General features: G+C 40.5%; 2 protein-coding genes across 2 annotated transcripts in view; both read left to right on the top strand.

Annotated features, from left to right (window-relative positions):
• LOC120466787 (uncharacterized) overlaps nucleotides 1-19,734 on the top strand; it is a 329,947-nt gene that overhangs the window by 130,445 nt on the left and 179,768 nt on the right. The gene's annotated exons all lie outside the window — the stretch shown is intronic.
• Nucleotides 1-19,734, top strand: part of mfrp (membrane frizzled-related protein) — a 58,380-nt gene that overhangs the window by 18,909 nt on the left and 19,737 nt on the right. The window contains exons 5-6 of the mRNA XM_089121608.1: nucleotides 2,950-3,075; nucleotides 3,174-3,250. Of these exons, the coding sequence (XP_088977734.1) occupies nucleotides 2,950-3,075; nucleotides 3,174-3,250 (203 nt within the window). The remainder of the gene's footprint in view (nucleotides 1-2,949; nucleotides 3,076-3,173; nucleotides 3,251-19,734) is intronic.

The following is a 19,734-nucleotide window of genomic DNA, read 5'->3' as shown; positions in this document are numbered from 1 at the left end:
TGCAGTGCCTGGAATGTTTTTTGAGATTGTTTTTGTAGACTGTATTGTGGATCTAGCAGTCTGTGTTGTGGGTGATGATATTGAAATAGTCTACAATTTAAATGTGTCATATCCAATAAATATGCAATTGTGAGTCTAATTATTCAGTTTCTACCTTAAACTTTAAAACAATTGCAACTATTGCTAATAAGAGAGCAGCAAGCAGTGAAAATATATATGATATTCTGGGACCATATTCACAAAACATTTTAAGGCTAAAAGAATCTTGCTGAAAAAAATAATGGGCGTCAGTCGTAAATTTAGGATTCCTACATTTTTGCTCTAAGAGTATTTCACAAAACATTTTTTGCTCAAAAACCAGCACCTAGTCCTAAATCTGTGAAATGTCAGGAGTAGTCAAGTTCCTAGAACTACCTGGTACGAAAGCCCCAAATGGCGACACTGGCAAGCAACCAAAACTCCATCAGGTGACAGAATGGAGAGCAAAACCAAGCTCAGTTGGGGTGCCAGTTCTCCTGGTTTCTCCAAAGGTTTTCTTTTTCTATTTTGACATTTATTTTAACAGCGCTGAGAACGCCATAGGCTGAGCACATATAGTGCTTGCATTCTCCGTGTACATTAGTCAATAATATTGTTAAATATTAAATATTAAATAACCCCAACTAAGCAAGCCAAAAGCAAGGCGACAGTGGCAAGATTGGATGGAGAAAAAAACCTTGGGAGAACCCAGGCTCAGTCGGGGGCCAGTTCTCCTCTGGCTTACATTCATATTGTTTATATATAAATATTAAATATAAATATTGTTTTTGTATAAAACGGCGCCATAACATAACGCAGGCGTTGAGTCGTCTCTTCACAGGCGTTGGGGCATCCGAAATCCCCGTGAGAGGCTGGATGCAAAACTGGACCTGACGAACGCCATTTTTCTCGGGACAAGCGTCCCGAGATAACAGCAGAAAGGTAGATGGGAAATAATTAGGAAGAAGAATGCAGAGTTGCATCCCAAGAACACCATACTGTGAAGCATGGGGGAGGAAACATCATGCTTTGGGGCTGTTATTCTGCAAAGGGGACTGGAAAACTGATCCGTGTTGAGGAAAGAATGAACGGGGCCATGTATCGTGAGATTTTAAGCCAAAACCTCCTTCCATCAGTGAGAGCCTTGAAGATGAAACGTGGCTGGATCTTCCAGCATGACAATGATCCCAAACACAACGCCCGGGCAACGAAGGAGTGGCTCCGTAAAGGTCCTGGAGTGGCCTAGTCAGTCTCCAGACCTCAACCCCATAGAAAATTTGTGGAGGGAGTTGAAAGTCTATGTAGCCCACCGGCAGACCCGAAACATCACCTGGTGAAGACTTACAGGAAACGTTTGACCTCTGTCGTTGCCAACAAAGGTTATGTTACAAAGTATTGAGTTGAGCTTTTGTTATTGACCAAATACTTATTTTCAACCATAATTTACAAATACATTCTTTAAAAATTCCACAATGTGATTTCCTGGATTTTTTTTTTTTCATTTTGTCTCTCATGGTTAAAGTGTACCTATGATGAAATTTACAGACCTCTCTCATTATTCTAAGTGGGAGAACTTGCACAATCAGTGGCTGACTAAATACTTTTTGGCCCACTGTATAACTGTTATACATAGAAAGTAGACAGTATAGGTATTACAGTATGCCGTGTGGTTGATGTTCAGTTATTGATGTCCAACAACTGTCCGGTGAAACAACTGTCACAGTTTACACTTACAAATTATAAGTTAGAGTAAAAGGGTAAAATAAGCCTTATGTAAAATAAGTCTGAGGGGATCAAGGGCTCTGATCTCGGAATTTATCCCAAACACCGAGTTGGGCTGAGAGTGTCGGGGTGGCGGGGGATGCAGAAAACCGTCGAGATAACTAGATGAGTCGGCTGTGTACAGTATGCCTCCTCTTGAGCTGATTACATTGTGCTCCTCCCAAACTATGTTTATAAAACATAATTTGTCTCTTGAATTTTGCAATCTATCGAGATTCAGACATGTAAGAGGCTGACAATTAGCTGAACATATACTTGTTTAATTAGTGACACTTAGCCTACTTTTTAAAATCTTTATTTGAATATGGCAATATTTTTATTTTAAAATCTATATTAACCTTTATTTGAATATGGCAATATGATACAAAGTTCTACAATATTTCTATGATTAAATCACTGACAGAGACCAATCAGCCGATCATAGTTAGTAAGTGTGTTGACATCATCTATAGCAACGAGGTCAACCCGGCCCTTATTCTTAGTTTAAGGCTTCTCTATATTCCTTAGTAAAAGTTGGTCTCCGCAGCTTTGTGAATAGGTTTAAGAGAAAACTCTTACTCCTAAAATCCACTGGATCCATCTACGGTGTGGAACAGTTTTTGCACGTTTTTGATGCGTCCCTAGCTCGGCGTCAAAGTCCACTGGAAGCGTCTCAGACTCGTTTTAGCAGCGGAGCGTTGGTGACTTCTTCAGTCTCCACAGGGTGTTTTATTTTGTTTTATTTTATTAAATCTACCGGATCCTCTATGCCGTTCTGTGTCTGACTTCCTGCCCGGTACGACGTGCTCTCTGCTTCTTGACGCGGCAAGTGGCAAAAATAGACCTGCTACCTATTCTTTGTGGAGCAGAAAGACGCTTCTGAGACGCGCTGCGTCCACAGCTGGTGGACTTAAAAGCATTGACTATAATGGCCACGATTAGCTCCGGCATCGGCAATGCTGAAGTTCCGTGTCATAGACGGATCCACTGGATTTTAGGGGTTACTTTAAGAACTTTTATTGCTATTTAGGAGAACTCTTTGTGGTAAGATAAAATGTTTTGCGAATATGGCCCCTGATCACAAATGATTAAAAAAAAATGTCACATGGTGTGTTTTAAACATTTTTTTTTCTGTTTATGTACTAAAGTTTTCTTTCTTCATGCAATCAGAAACCTGCTCCAGAGAAGAGTTTATGTGTGATGGTGGCCGTTGCTTACTACCTATTTCCATCTGTGACAGCTACCCAAACTGTCAGGACCACTCAGATGAAGTCAACTGTAATCAGAAGCAAAAGGGTTAGAATAATAAATTCATTACATAAAGTGTGATACCTCCAGTCTCTTATCTAACTTGAAAGTAAAAACCATAATGGATGCAATCTTTTGATTCTTAGTATGTGGAGGGAAAATAACAGGAGAAAGTGGATCATTGTCCAGTCCAAACCATCCAAAGCCTTACCCACATCAACAGGTAAATGTTTTATTAACTTTAACTGCTGTAATTAAGTTCCTGAATCTAAATACTATATAGCATAAACTTTGCAAACAAAATCATTTGTTTTGACAAGGGTGCAGACAAACTCTTACAAATGCATATGCAATAAGGTCAGCCACAAAAATAACTGGTGTCCATGCCCTTTCATCGCTAATTTTTCACTGCGTGTCTAATAAATTCTGACAGTAGTTTTCTTAACACCAAAAGAGGGGTTGCACTTGCACAAGCTGTTGGTAAATCTGGCCAATAGTGTTTTTGCTATTCACTCAACAATTAAACCCCATGGATAATACTGTACCCTTAGTTATACCTGGAGAACAGAATGTACTGTTCTCTAAAATTATTCATTGTCCTTGTTCTTTAAACTGAACTTAGTACAATGAACAGTAAAACTATATTCAAAAGAATTGGTGAATCTTCAGGCAGATGATCACAAAGATCAGTAAGATTCCCCTTGAGCATTTTCATGGTCAGTTTGATACGCCAGCATTTGGCCAAAATAATGCCCCCAGTGTTCTCATAACCCCACATCAACAGTGTATTACACAGGACCATCTTTGGTGACAAAACCAGATGTTTACTTCTTTGCTTCAAAAGCATTTCCAAGTGCCTCCTTTTCAACTTAAACATAATTTTGCTTGGCTTTGATCGTCATTCTCAAAGCAAAAGCTATTGTTCTTTCTTGCCCATCTGAGAGTATGCGAGAAATGACGGCATACAGCGATGCATCACAGATTACTCTGATTGGAAACTTTGAATTGTAAAGTATCAAAACCTTTCGCCTTGTTAAACACAGCCACGCACTCAGGAGACCATAACCGATTCTTCCCTTTGCATTGAAGAGCTATGAGGGGGAGCTAGTACAGATGCAAGATTGGGGATATATCTACTTAAACAGTTTTAAAGTCCTAGAAATTATGAATTATGTACTTTGGTATAGGTACATCCACAATTGCCCTGGATTATCTGTTGACTTACAGTATGAAGACCCTGTGCTTTTTTGAAGTGCCCCAAGTACTCAAGCAAATATTAAAAAAATGCATACATTTCTCACATTGTACACATAGACCAAAGTCCTTCAGATTGTAGAGAACTGCATCTGCATTCCTGAGATGTTTTTGATCATCTGACACAGTTATTGATATATTGTCTGGATCACAATGAACCTTAAGAATGCCTTGTAAGACGTGTTCCATTGCCCTTTGAAAGATTGTAGGAGCCAAAGCAATACGAAATGGTTGTAACAACAGACTCTGATTACAGTGGTAACAGTGAGACCTTTATGCATTTTCTGCCATAGGCACCTGTTGGTATTTGATAGGGATGGGCATTTTTTTTGTCAATTTCTTATTTTGATCATTAATGGGTCTCAAAAAACGAGTACTCGATTACTCGGAGGCGTGGCCTGTTTGGGGGCGTGGCTTATTCGGGGTAGGTGGCGGGGTGTGTCAGTCATGGAGACAATGATACCAATTTAATATTTAAGCAATATTTGGATTACATTATCACTTTCTGATAAATCAAAATCTTATTTTACATTATATTGACTAACATTACACTTTAGTCAGAGTAAAACTGACTTAAATTACTGAATAACACATGACTGAATATGATATCTGAATACAATTTAGAGGAAATGTCATAAAAATGAACACACTTGAAACTTTTAGGCTACTTTATTCAACAGTAAATAAAACATTCTCTTCAGTGTTGGGCTACTTCAGCAGCATATTTCAACTGTTCTTATGAAACAACAAAATCGAACAGCTTAATTTTCATTTAACAAGTTTAACAAAGTAATAAACGACTGCTACAGAATCATTTATTGAAACAAACACACACAAAAAATCCTGTATAGGCCTATTTTTTACCACGCCTGATGAAACTTAAACAAGCTACAGCCTACATATTATTGTTAAAAAAAATAAGTTGGTCTACGTGCTCAGGTGAGAGGTGTGTTCGGAGTCTATTCACAATTAGTCCGGCGGTGGAAAAAACACACTCCGCTGGAACAGATGTCGCAGGAACAGCTAAGTACCACTGGGCAATGATGCTCAGCTTTGCAAACCGATTCTCGTTTACCTTCCACCACAGTAGAGGGTCCTGGTTTACAGAGATGCATGGCTCACTGAAGTAGCATTCTATTTCAGTGTCACACAAACAAATATCACTCGCGCTGGCGCCGTAATCCTCACCGAATTGAGTGTCGAGCGCAGAAGTTGCCGCTGCTCGTTCAGGCTGAGGGTCATTTTGAATGGGTGTGACAGAATCTGTAACGCTGTCGTAAAGCTGTTTCAGACTCTCGTTTACTCTCTCTCGAAGCTCTGTGTCAAGAAACTTCAGATGTTTGTGTCTTGGATCCAATGTTGCTGCAATCAGAGGTAGAGAAACTTTCTCAGCATCCTCAGCGACAGTGACTATGCGCCGTTTCAGAGATTCTGCCACTGTCTTGAATTCCGAAACTCTTGGAAACTCACCGATCTGTGTGTTTAGGTGTTTAGTGATTAGGCTATGTTTCTAACTTGCGTCTCACTGCACATTGTTGTTGTGGCGCACTTCAGAGACTGGAGAACAGGTACCAGTTCTTCCATTATCCGCCAGTGCTCATCTTTCCAGTCCAGTGTCTTCGCATCTGCAAGTTTTGTAGTATTGCGATCAGACAGAACGCCGCACACAGTCCATCTCTGTTCCAAAAGACGTTCGAACATATCGCACACAGCATTCCACAGCGTACGACAGTACTGGATCAGTTTGTGTTCAGGTACGTTCTGCTGCTGTTGTTTCTGGCGAAGTGCAGCTGTAGCCACGGTGCTGTGTTGAAAACGTGCCACCAGTTGGCTACTGGCAACTATCATGCTTTTAACAGAAGCAACACTGAAGCCTTCGTTGATGGCTAGCTGCTAGCGTTGTCATGAACGCATGCAATGACTTTCTCAGAGCTTGACAGCCACTGTTCTGTAGCTCCTTTTAGGTAGTTGGCTATGTTCATAGCGGTATGTCTTTCGTCGAAACTGTGCGTCTCAAACACTGCACTATATATTTCCCATTCAGAAATGTAATGAGTGGTCAGCGAGGTCCATGCGTCCGTAGTGATAGCCATCTTTGTTGTCTTTGACAGTCTGTCTTTCAGTGACTCAACATAATTCATCAAATACTTAAACCCTTCTCCTTCGACAAAACGAATCGGCAGCAAATCTTTCGTTATCATTTCGATGATTAGTTGTGTCATCTTTTCACCTCTGGCTGCGGTGCATTTCTGTCTGACGGTAAAAGATGCGATGCTCGTCTGAATTGCGTCTTTGGTGGTATCAGAAGACATTTTATGTACAAATACAAGATGATAATGCATTGTACACGTTGTAGATTTGTGTGACAGTTTGGAACTGCATATTTTGCACTGAACTGTTTTTTCATCTACTTTGTCGAAGTGAAGCCAGACATCACTACGTGACTTTGACGTCATTTTCTCTGTTTTGAGTTTGGACTTTGGACCGCGCGCTCTGTCAATGCTAACCAATTAGCGCCGCCTAAAATGCTGCTATAACCAATCAGAAAAAAAAGATTTTTTTAACTTCAGATCATCGTTTTTGAGATTTTTTGAGTTTTTGTCGCTGTCACGTTCGCGTACACGAGTGATCAAGTAATATGCCCATCCCTAGTATTTGAGAGATCCAGTTTGGTAAAGCATTGGCCTTCTTTCAGTGACGCAAATAAATCCTCAATTTGCGGAATCAAAGAAAGTTCAAATTATTATTAGAGCTTAACTGATACTTTCAAATCCTCAAATTGCCATTCCTTTTAACAACTAGCATAATAGGCATAGCCCAGTCACTGCATGTCAAAAAGGAGATGATCCCCAGCTCCAGTAGTCGATTTATTTAAGCCTCTACCTTTGGCTTCAGTGCATAGGAGACATTAGGTGTTTGACAGAATGATAACTGAAATGGTGGTTTTAGTAACACATTAGTTTTAATATCTTTTAAAAACCAGTTCAGCTGAATTTTATTTAGCCACTCTCTGTTGATCAGTGGTGAAGTGACTCCTTATACAACCCCAATTCCCAAAAAGTTGGGACAGTGTGAAAAAAAAGTAATAATAAAAGAGTCATTTTGTAACGGTGGGTTACGTGGTTTTATTAAACTTTTAAATGTTCGTATTGGGCGCCAGACAGTTTAAATAAACTGACAAAACATTTATTTTCTGATCACGGGAAACAGAAAATCCACCTCCAGCGTCAAGAGCATGAAGTCCATTCGTACAATTTTTCACCAACCACACACACAAAAAAATATATATATTTAAATCATACAGTGTCCAGCAGTAATTCTCAAAAAGCAACAACAAAAAAAACAAACAAATAAGGAATCAGTTCGTTACTCTGATTTACCGGCGCGGTTGCGCTCAGACTTAGAAAGTTCACAATGAGTCAAAACTACAACAAAAGTAATCCCAAAACAGTTCAAAAAATAATAAACATCTAATGAAAACGAAATTTGTTCAACCACCGTTAATGGAAGTCGGTAAGGAGTGATAATAATTGTTCTTCTGGTGAAAGTGTGGGAGTTCGGCAATTGTAAGTTTATGGAGACCAGAAGCCTCACCGAGAAGGCACGGGAAAGCAAATGTTTCTTTACCTCTAGGGCTAGGTCTCTCAGGTCGTTGAAGTGAAAGAACAACACTCACAGGTCTTCAACTTCACTGTCAGAATCCTCTTTGCGGCTTTGTTTTCTTTCGGGCGACGTTCAGGTTTCAGCTCGCGAATATCCCCGTCTATTCCGTACAGGCGCGTCCCGACCGTCTTTGCAGTGCAAGAATTCGGATCACCCACACGAACGAAAATCCAACAGGGAATCTTCACGACACGCTGAAACAACGGCCTCGATTTCCTTCAACTTTCTCAGACGCTAATCCCAACTTCCCGACCGGCCTTCCTCCTTCCGTTTCTCTACTTCCTCTTTTCTTTTCCTCCCAATCACCAAACCCCACCTTTTTTCGTTACTATACTTAGGTTTTCGTTTGTACGAATTTTAATACATATTATGAAGTTGTGTAGATTTATTTATTTTTTTTGTCATTTAATGTAATTAAATATTATTTGACGCTGTAGCATCGCTACATCCTCCCCCCATTGGAAAGTCAACCATTGGTTGTTCTTCTCTTAGAATCCTAAGAATTCTTCCTCATCTGAAGTGTCCTGAAAGATTTCCAGAAGTTTTTGATGTTCCTTTCTTTCCACCTCTTCAGCCGTAGGATAACAAAGTTTCAGGTTACAAACATGTACATTCTTTACATCTTCGCCACTGCTTTCCAAGACAACTTGATAATTTATCGGGCCCAGCCGACGGACGATCCGGTAAGGACCTCTCCATTTCTTACCTAACTTAGCAGTGAATTGATGTGGGGCACTTGACTTGGGAAAATTCCTTACCCACACTCGGTCTTGAAACTGGTAAGTCACTTCTCTTCTGTTTTTATTATAGTTTCTTAATTGTCTGAGACGGGCCTTTTTTGAATTAGCCTCTGCCTTTTTTTGAAGTTGATGAAGTCGATCCACAGTTTCATAAAGTGGAGTCTCGGGTAGAACAGGGATTGCTGACTGAAGAATTCGGTCCATAGGGCTCTGGAGCTTCCTGCCTACTTGAAGTTCGGCCGGCGTCAGTCCCGTAGTTTCCTGTACAGCAGTGTTCAACGCAAATCTGAACTCAGGAAGGTATGTATCCCACTTCCTATGATTATCTTCAACATATGATGCAATCATACACTTCAAGGTACGATTAACACGCTCAGTCATGTTGGTTTGGGGATGGTAGGCTGTAGTAAGTTTTGGCATGACTTTCCATTGTGCACACAATTCCTGAAAAATGGACGAAACAAACTGGGAACCTCGATCCGACAGAATATACTCTGGAACTCCCCATCTTGTGAGAACTTCGGTTCTGAGGATACGGGTAATGGAGGAAGCAGTTGCGGTTCTCATGGGGAAAATCTCAACCCACCGTGTATAGTAGTCTACAACAACCATTATATATTCATGCTGGTGTGAACTGCGTGGGAACGGGCCCATAAGGTCTACTCCCAGTAACTCATTTGGTCTGTTCACAACAGTCTGTTGTATTTTCCCTGGAGGTTTTTTGTTGTCACTTTTCAGGACCTGGCACGTCTCACAGCATTTTACAAAGTCTTTTACTTCGGACCACATCTTAGGCCAGAATGCAACATCATGAATCCGTTTGAAGGTCTTGAAGATGCCCAAATGTCCACATAGGGGGTTCTCGTGATAAGCTTGTAACATTCTGGCTTTCAGTGAAGAAGGAATATACATCCGGTAATGACATTGGTGTTCAGAAACCTGCGTTTTCCTATACACTTTGTCTTCCAGCACTGTAAATTTTCCCATCATGACGGAATCCCCTTCTGCTAAAGCACGGAACACCTTTTCAATCTCAGGGTCTTGGTGTTGTTCTGCCCACACCATATCAGCAGAAAAAGGGAGATCCTCAGCTTTTCCTTTTGTAGAGAACAAATTGCATTCAACCCCCAAAGGTATTCGAGAGAGAGCATCTGGAACAACATTGAGCTTGCCTCTCCTGAACTCTACAATAAAATCAAATTTCTGCAATCTTAAAGCCCACCTCAGAAGACGGCTAGTGGATTTATTAGAAGTCAGAACCCACTGCAAGGCAGAATGGTCGGTGACTACTGTGAATACCTTTGGTTCAAGATAGTACTGCCACTTTTCTAAGGCCCATACCACCGCAAGGCACTCCTTTTCGGTTGCAGAGTAGTTGACTTCAGCCTTGGTCAATGTCCTGCTGGCATATGCTATAACTTGCTCAGAGTCTGTTCCTGTTTTCTGTGCAAGTACTGCTCCGAGACCAGTTTCACTTGCGTCTGTATATACAGTGAATGGAAGATCTGGTTTGGGGTGTCCTAAAACTGGGGAAGAAGTCAGATGTGACTTTAATTCCTCAAATGCATTCTGACACTCAAGAGACCAGATAAAAGGTTGTCCTTTTCTTTTCAAGTTATTCAAGGGTTCAGCAATTTTAGAGAAACCAGGAACAAACCTGTGGTACCATCCAGACATTCCTAAAAATCTTTGAACTTCCTTCAGGTTCTTAGGTACAGGATACTGCTGAATAGAGCGTACCTTCTCTGGATCTGCCGAAATGCCATTAGTATTGACAATGTGCCCCAAAAATTTGATCTCTTCCAGACAGAACCTGCTTTTCTTCAGGTTGATAGTTAGTCCTGCTTGCTGGAGTTTGTCAAACACCATCTGAAGATCCAAAAAATGCTGTGCCACAGAGGAAGAATAAATGATTATATCATCCAAGTACACCAAGCAACACTGACCACGTAAGTCTCCCAGAACCAACTCCATTAATCTCTGGAATGTAGCTGGTGCATTTTTAAGTCCAAAAGGCATCACATTAAAGTGGTAGAGGCCCTTTGAAGTTATGAAGGCAGTCATGAACTTACTTTCAGGGGCCATCTCCACTTGCCAGTATCCACTATTTAAATCAATACTGGAAAAAATGGTTGAATCAGAGAGGGATTCTAGAATCTCAGTGATGGACGGAAGAGGATAAGCATCATTTTCCGTAAGTGAATTGAGTTTTCTGTAATCCACACAGAATCTTTGTCCACCGTCTTTTTTAGGTACCAGCACCACCGGGGATGACCACCCAGAACGTGAGGGCTCGATGATACCTGCGGACAACATCTCTTCAAGCTGCTCTTTCACTATGGTCTGTTTTACCGAAGACATGCGGTAAGGTTTTTGTTTTATAGGAATTTGGGCAGTTGTGTAGATGTGATGCTGTAAAACATTGGTTCTACCAACCTCATGCGTGCAAACTTTGGAATTTGTTTGTAGTATGTTGTACAGGTGCGGTTTTTCGGATGCTTGTAGATTAGCAGAAGACACAGCCTGATTTATATAGTCTTGAACATCAAGATGATCCACCTTCAACTGAAACCCTGGAGGAGGTATAGAACTTATAAGGCCAAGTTGATGTTTCTGTTTTCCAGTACCCTTGTTGTTCCTTACTTCCCACGTTCTCCACCCAGATATTGAGGCACTGCCAGGTTGGAATGGATATGTGATTGAAGGCATATGTTTGAATCCATACACCTGGTCAGCAACATTTATTTGTAGTTGGCTACGGTAGATGAAATCAAGTCCCAACACAATTCCATAGGCTAGGGCCTTAGAAGGAAGTACAGCCACTGGTGAGTTTATGACATTGGCCTGAATTTCAATGTCTAAAACTGTCCAACCTAGGGGTGACTCCGCTTCTCCATTGGCAAGATACAAGGGACCACGGCACCAAGGCTTAAGATTTTCCTTTGAGCTATTCAATTCAGTCCAGAGATTCTCATGCATCAAGGTATAGCTAGCTCCTGTGTCCAGGATAGCCTTTCCATACCAATTCTTAATATGTATGGGCACGACCAGCTGTTGTGGAATACTTTTTGGGTTCAAAGGGGAAGGTTGTTTCACAGTGGCCAAAGACTCCTTAGCCTGGGAAGTGTCAACCTTAAAAGACTGCTGGGATGATGTCACAGCTGATGCAGTAGAGTTACCAGGGTATCCACTGGATTTGGATCTAGCAGATTTTTGTCTGTTATACTGACTGCTCATTTGCGTAGATGAATTATACTGAGGGCATGAGCCAGGAGAATGTATACCTCTACAACGCCAACACAATGGGGCTTTATCTTCTTGAGGCAGGTTAGAAGGCTGTGACCCTTTTTGTATGGGACCCGATCTCCTGGCATGAATGTTACACTCATACATCAGTTGTAGTTCGTGGTCCTTTTCCATCTGATGACCCAGCCGCACAAGCTCATCCACATCCTCCACCCTTCCACGAAGTTGACTGGCAAGATGTGGCTTTAGGTGCTTCAATATGAGCTTAACAATGTCCTTTTCAGTGAGATCTGGATTCCATCTTGAACAGAGAGCTCGGTAAGAATAGGCAAAGTCTCTGACAGATTCATGTTCACCCTGGTTTTTAGTTCTGACCCGTTCTGCAAGTTCGTCTTCATAGTCTTCAGCTAAGAAAGCAGATAAAAAGGAAGTTTTGAAATCCGCCCAAGACGTTACTTTGGAACGGGTCGTTTCCCACCAATCTCGAGCGGTGCCATGAAGAACAGTACGAAAAGTAGCAAGAAGATCAAGATCAGATAGTGGGTGCAAAGCAAGGAAATCTTGACACTTTGATAAGTACAATAGGGGGTCAGGATCATCCCCTAGCCTCCCATATGTAGGAAAGACTAATTTAATGTGATCAATTTTAGGAACAGAGGTAAGAGCAGAAGTAGTCATCAAGGGAGGAGTCTCTGGTAAACGGGAAAAAGCTGAATGGGTTGATTGCTTTTCTTCGACTTCCAGTTTTCTTGTGTGAGCCACTGAGGGTTCATCAAGTTTTCCACTCATTTCATCCACTTTGGTAGACAATTTCTTTAATGCTGAAGATAACTCAGAAGTATGTTTTACCAGGTCAATGCTTTTTTCTTGTACTGCTTTCTGGGTATCTTTTAAGTCTCTTTGAACCTCAATTTGCAGCTGATCCACCATAAATCCAAGTTCCGACACAAGAGAGACTTTCATTCTATCCACTTCCTCTGTCACTACTGTTTTGATTGCTTTCAACATTATATCCATCTCACTGTCATTTTTGTCTTTAACGGAAGACACTACCCCATGTAGATTTCGGAAACTTTGTTCTGTTTGTTCTGCTAGTTTGTTTATCTTGGACTCTACATGAAATCTACTTCTTTGTACTTGTTTAATTAAATCATTTAGAACCTTGTTCTGTTTACCCAAATCCTGATAGAGCTTATTCAGATTGTCATGGACTTGTTCAGTCAGTTGGCCCCATCCTCTACCAGGGGTAGGAAGTATCATAGGGAGTTCACACTGAATGTCAGACTCAAGTGAGGCTCGCTCATGAGTGGAAAACACACCAGGATGTTCAGTGTCGGGTTCTAAAACAGGGGAAAAAGAAACAGGGGTTGCAATGTCCATATCTTCAGATTGTAAAAGGGCGGAGGGACGGTCTCTGGGAATGGAGGCCTGTATGTTAGAATAATGATCCATAGCGCTAAGCAAGGGGATATGTAATGGAGTGGAAATGTCCGGAGGGGACATCAAAGGAGATGGAAAAGAATGGAGATTTGAATTAGTTGACATGGTAATTAATAACTATAAAGTCCCACTTTCACAATTACCACTTTGATCAAAACAGATACAGCTCCAAGATCAATTATCTTACCAGCAACATGTCCATTCACCTTTATGCATAATCTTCAATTTTGAAAAAAAAACTTTAAATGTTCAATGTTCATTTCAGATACAAATGTGAAAGACAGGCAATTTCTTAATGTCCATATCCCAAGTTGGTTCAATATTTCAACACCACAGTCTCATTGTCCCTTTAAATTTAAAGTTCGGAAAAGTTCATCTATTGTTCATGTTCGGCCCCACGTTGGGCGCCACTCTGTAACGGTGGGTTACGTGGTTTTATTAAACTTTTAAATGTTCGTATTGGGCGCCAGACAGTTTAAATAAACTGACAAAACATTTATTTTCTGATCACGGGAAACAGAAAATCCACCTCCAGCGTCAAGAGCATGAAGTCCATTCGTACAATTTTTCACCAACCACACACACAAAAAAATATATATATTTAAATCATACAGTGTCCAGCAGTAATTCTCAAAAAGCAACAACAAAAAAAACAAACAAATAAGGAATCAGTTCGTTACTCTGATTTACCGGCGCGGTTGCGCTCAGACTTAGAAAGTTCACAATGAGTCAAAACTACAACAAAAGTAATCCCAAAACAGTTCAAAAAAAATAAACATCTAATGAAAACGAAATTTGTTCAACCACCGTTAATGGAAGTCGGTAAGGAGTGATAATAATTGTTCTTCTGGTGAAAGTGTGGGAGTTCGGCAATTGTAAGTTTATGGAGACCAGAAGCCTCACCGAGAAGGCACGGGAAAGCAAATGTTTCTTTACCTCTAGGGCTAGGTCTCTCAGGTCGTTGAAGTGAAAGAACAACACTCACAGGTCTTCAACTTCACTGTCAGAATCCTCTTTGCGGCTTTGTTTTCTTTCGGGCGACGTTCAGGTTTCAGCTCGCGAATATCCCCGTCTATTCCGTACAGGCGCGTCCCGACCGTCTTTGCAGTGCAAGAATTCGGATCACCCACACGAACGAAAATCCAACAGGGAATCTTCACGACACGCTGAAACAACGGCCTCGATTTCCTTCAACTTTCTCAGACGCTAATCCCAACTTCCCGACCGGCCTTCCTCCTTCCGTTTCTCTACTTCCTCTTTTCTTTTCCTCCCAATCACCAAACCCCACCTTTTTTCGTTACTATACTTAGGTTTTCGTTTGTACGAATTTTAATACATATTATGAAGTTGTGTAGATTTATTTATTTTTTTTGTCATTTAATGTAATTAAATATTATTTGACGCTGTAGCATCGCTACAATTTGCAAATTCGATTCACCCTTTATTGTTGAAAACACATTATTAACACATCATTTGATGTTTTACAACTTTTTTGGAACGTGTTGCAGTCATCAGATTTGAAATGAGTGTGAATTTAATGTATGTTTGAAAATATACAAAGCAAAAGATCAAATAATGTGTTAATAATGTGTTTGTTTTTTTTTGCATTTTCCATACTGTCTCAACTTTGTTTGGAATTGGGGTTGTACAACATAGAGTGGTAGTTTTTCCCTTTGATTTTTTTACTTTTGACTAAAATGACACCTGTAAGAAGGGTTTCCAGGTCTGTGCAACAAAAGTAGCCCAATGGTCAGTCAACAGTAGCCAAAAATATCCCAATTCTCCACTGAATTTGTACATGTGGGGGTTGGAATGCCAAAACCATACTTAAGGGGGTGGAAATTAACCCGTGGAAAAAAAATATTTTACCCGCAGCAACAAGCAAGCGGCAACCTCCCCGTCTCACTCTTGAAGCCAACATGGAAGTGAATTAAACTGCGATTCATCGAGTGACCGCTTGAGGCTGGCTGCAAAAGCGAGTCAAATCTGTATCTCCCCCAAGTTAAAATGTCTAACTTCACAGCAGAAAAAAACATGTTTACAGCCTGGTGGCAAATAGTTGTTTTGGTCTATGTTGCTAATTTTGCCCTTCATGACGACTGTGAGGGGGGTGAATTTTTTTACAGCTCATCTGTTTAAATTATATTTAAGACTTAAAGTTCTGCATAATTAAGGGCGTGGCCACTTGAGTGACAGGTGCCGCTGCTTTCACTGCTAGACGTTTGTCTGCTGTCTGTAAAGCCTTGTTTACACTACATGATTTTAAAACGTCGGGCTGAACTGTGCGGTTCACACTACATGACTTGCTCTCAGTGAAATCAGGAGTGTTCAAGTTGTTTGGCTGTTCACACCACACAACACAACATGATTGATCGACAACAGGAGGTAACTCACTACACGGGCTGACAACGCACTACATAGAGATAATACCACGATCGGATAATGAGAGCAAATCATTTGTGACTCAATGAGAGCTGTTTCAGTGCTATGGTACGGTCTGAATCCTGAAAATAATCAAATAAATAACGAGTTGACAACAACTCTGTCACCCAACGATTCTATCTTGTCCACAAACTAGGGCTGTTTTCAACTAATGATTTTCATAGTCTAATCTGATTCGTTAGATTTTGCCATAGTCGACTGATAGTCGAACCTTTTTTTTTTTTTAGATGGGTCTAGCAGCTGTATTTTTTCCATTTCAAACAAAAGAGATGGACATATGCGCATTAGGCTTTGTTCTGTATTTTTTTTTTCTAAACAGTTAGGCTATGTTTGTCACAGTCCATCGTCTGCACCAGTCTGTCTTGTCATCAGCACTACACTTCCCAGGATCCTCTCGTCACCCTATCCCGAACTCACTCCCTCATCAGCCACCTGTTCCTCGTCTTGATCATCTGTTTCACCTGTTTTCACCCCATTATGTTTGATTCATCTGTGTATTTAGTTCCCTCAGTTTCATTCAGTCTTTGTCGGTCGTTGAACTTATGTTACAAGTGTTTGAGTGTGATTCCTGTCTGTTCCTGTTCCATTGGATGTTTGAAGTTTAAGTAAAGTATTGAATTGGAGCTTTGCCTCTTCGGTTTCCTTCTTCCTCTGCCTGCACTCAACACTCACCTCGTGATAATGTTTAGGTAGTATTTTTCATGTTTTTATCACGCAATTATGTTTTGCGGTGGTGAGCTTGTAACTTAACACTTTAGCCTAATAAGGGTAGCAGCGGCGCTGCCGAAAATAAAAAGCAACAAATATAGCAAGGAGACATTTTAATTGTTTATTGATAAAGATGAAGTTGACGATGCTGCGCGACCTTTGCATAGTGCATGCGCCAGAGAGAAATGCACAGTTCATTTCATAAGCAGAGAGCATTACGTTTTCTTTCGTTTTGAATCATTCTATTTACAAGTAGACATTTCAATATAGATATGTTTCAGGTCTGTGGAGTAGACTATACTTGTACGCTGAGTTGTGGTAGCTATATTTATGAGACAAGCTCCAGTTCACACATCGGTGTCTCCGTGCCTTGATTAGGCCTATCAGTAATTGTCTGCTTTTCCTTCTTATTTATTAAATCCAGACAATTGGTTGATGAAACATTAATTAAAATCAAGAAAAAAAAAAATATAAAAAAACCCCGAAATTCACTTTAAAGAAAGGCTTTGTGCTTTTCTGTTTGAGGTTTGTGAAAGTTTTAAAGCAGTCTTTAAGTGCTGCTTCAGAGCGCTCGTGTCCGTCGGAGAACTGTCACGTCTGTAACATTGTTTTTTCCTGTGAACACGAAAAATAATATTTGATGTTTTGTGGAGAGCCAACCCTTCCTCATCTGATTTGAGCAGTGTAATTCACAAAATTACAAAAAATATATTTTGCCTCCTAAAACTTAAAAAAAAATTGTCACGCAGGTATGCTTGTCTATTTCAGGCTAAATATAAATTGCATGTGTGGCACCTAAAGAATGGATTTCATTGCTATGGACTCAACTATAAATATAGCTGCAAGCAGCCATTACCGGGGCCAAGCGCAAGAAGCGGCAACATATGCCAAAATGGCTAGGAGTGGCAGACCAACTGCAGCAAGGAGCAATTACGGGCATTTTGAGAGAACTTTGGGCAAATGGCTAAAAAAATCACATAAACATTACCTTATAAGACGATTTAATGGGTTATCACTTTCGAACAATAGGTGGCGCAGTTCCGAAATAGATATGATGTGGTCAGAGTGAGGTGACAATGACACATGCAAAGTTTGGTGTCAAAATGTGAAGGCATTGCAGAGATAAAGCCTAAATAGTAATTTTGGCAGCATGCCTAAACTTTGATGCTGTGTTATACCAAAACGGTTTTGTCTATCATCGTGCAATTCATTACTTTTAGTCGGCACAGTCTGGAGATGATACGATTAAATTTTCGTGAAAATCGGACAAACGGTCTAGGAGGAGTTTGAAAAAGAAGGTTTTTCAAAGAAATAAAGATGACGGACAGGAAGTTTGTCTGATTATGGAAATCCTGATATCTATGTTTTCGGCATAACCCAAGGAATCTATTAAGATCAGTTTCATTGCAATAGGCACATTTATTCAAACGTTATTAGCGTTTTCAGAAATTAATTATGACTTTTGACCAACAGGTGGCGCTGTCTCAAAATCTTTTGAGTACCTTCAGGGCATGCTGCTTATGGCACACACTGAGTTTTGTAATATTACACCAATGCATTTGTTTAGTATAGCATTTTATTTCACAAAACTCTATTGAAGTCAATGGGAATTTCACGTTTTCTTCTTTTATAGCGCCACCAAGAGCCTCAGTCCCACAATTTTTTTCCTGTGTCTTCAGAGTGAGCCCATACATATGTGTGTCAATTGTGGTGAAAATATCTCAATTCGCTTCCGAGTTATAAACATTTATATGAAAAAACACGTAAAAAATGACTGACACATGACTTTTTTTGAATTTTACTACCCCTTACTATCAATATTTTCGCATTTGGGCATTTGCATATAGTTAACGAGCTATGATTCCGTGTTTCTGACGATGGTTTCGTCTCGATCGGAACAGCGGTTTTGAAGATATCGCCAAGTGTTTTTTTCGCGCTAAATTGCTACGCTACACCAACCGTAAGACGAAACCCAGCATGTTTAGTATCGTTGGACTCGGCAACGATTCAGGAACTCAAAAACATGACTCCCGTGAAAATAAGTGTACCACAACCAAAGCTATAAGCGTTTGAAAAAAAAAATTCACCACTAGGTGGCGCTGTTTCGAAACTTCTCAGGCTCCTTCAGGGCATCGTACTGATGACCCATACCGAGTTTCGTAACAATTCGTTCATGCGTTCAAAAAATACAGCATTTTAGCACATAATTCAAAATGGCCGACCGCCAAAATGGCCGTTCTGGGAAAATTGGATATCGGTGGACTCGGCATGACGCCCTGAATCTAACGAGACCAAATTTATGATTTTTGGACAAACCGTTCAGAAGTTACGAGCAAAAATAGCCATTTTTCATATCTCCGGACCACTAGGTGGCGCTGCGCCGAAACGCAGCACGTAGCCTCAGGTCATGCTTGTGATAACACGTACCAAGTTTGGTGTGAAAACGAGTAAGCGTTGCGGAGATACAACCTCACGTCTGTTTTCGCAAGCGCTACGTAAATTTTGTTTACGCGTTTATCGAAAACGGTTATTCGAATCATCTTGAATTCCATAACTTTTTGTCAGCACTGCCTGGAGATGATCCGGTGCGATTTTGGTGAAAATCGGACAAACCGTCTAGGACGAGTTCGCAAAAGTAGGTTTTTTTGAAAATTCAAAATGGCGGCATAGGGTGCGATCGAATCGGCATGAGCTCAGGAACAAGAGGAAAAAAGAATTTTGTTGATAGGCCTTACGGTTCAAAAGTTATTAGCATAATAAAAGTAAAACTTTGGACAGTTGGTGGCGCTAGAGGGAATGAGTTAGAGACACCAAAATTGGTGTATTTAAAGTTGGGACTGTCCTCTATCAGAATGTCAAACCAAAACAACTTTCCCGCAAACCGGTCTATGGGCTGCCATAGACGCCCAGTCGGAAGAAGAATAATAATAATAATAATAATAATAATAATAAGAACCGGCACAGATACAATAGGTGCCTCCGCACCTTCGGTGCTTGGCCCCTAATTACAGCACTGACTACGCCACCCTGGGAATTTCACTCAGGGACATAATGGTCCAATAAGGACACAGGTTCGTTCCCACAAGATACAGAGACTTGAACTTGAAAAAATAATAGTACTTTATTATGCTAAGATCAAAGATACACACACACACACACACACACACACACACACACACACACACAGTCCAACACACACAGATTAATATGACTT

Source organism: Pimephales promelas, chromosome 16, assembly GCF_988280905.1.
Source record: "Pimephales promelas chromosome 16, fPimPro1.hap1.1, whole genome shotgun sequence".
NCBI classification, from domain to species: Eukaryota; Metazoa; Chordata; class Actinopteri; order Cypriniformes; family Leuciscidae; genus Pimephales; species Pimephales promelas.
Note: the sequence above shows the minus strand (reverse complement) of the source record. Positions and strands in the feature narration are given on the sequence as shown.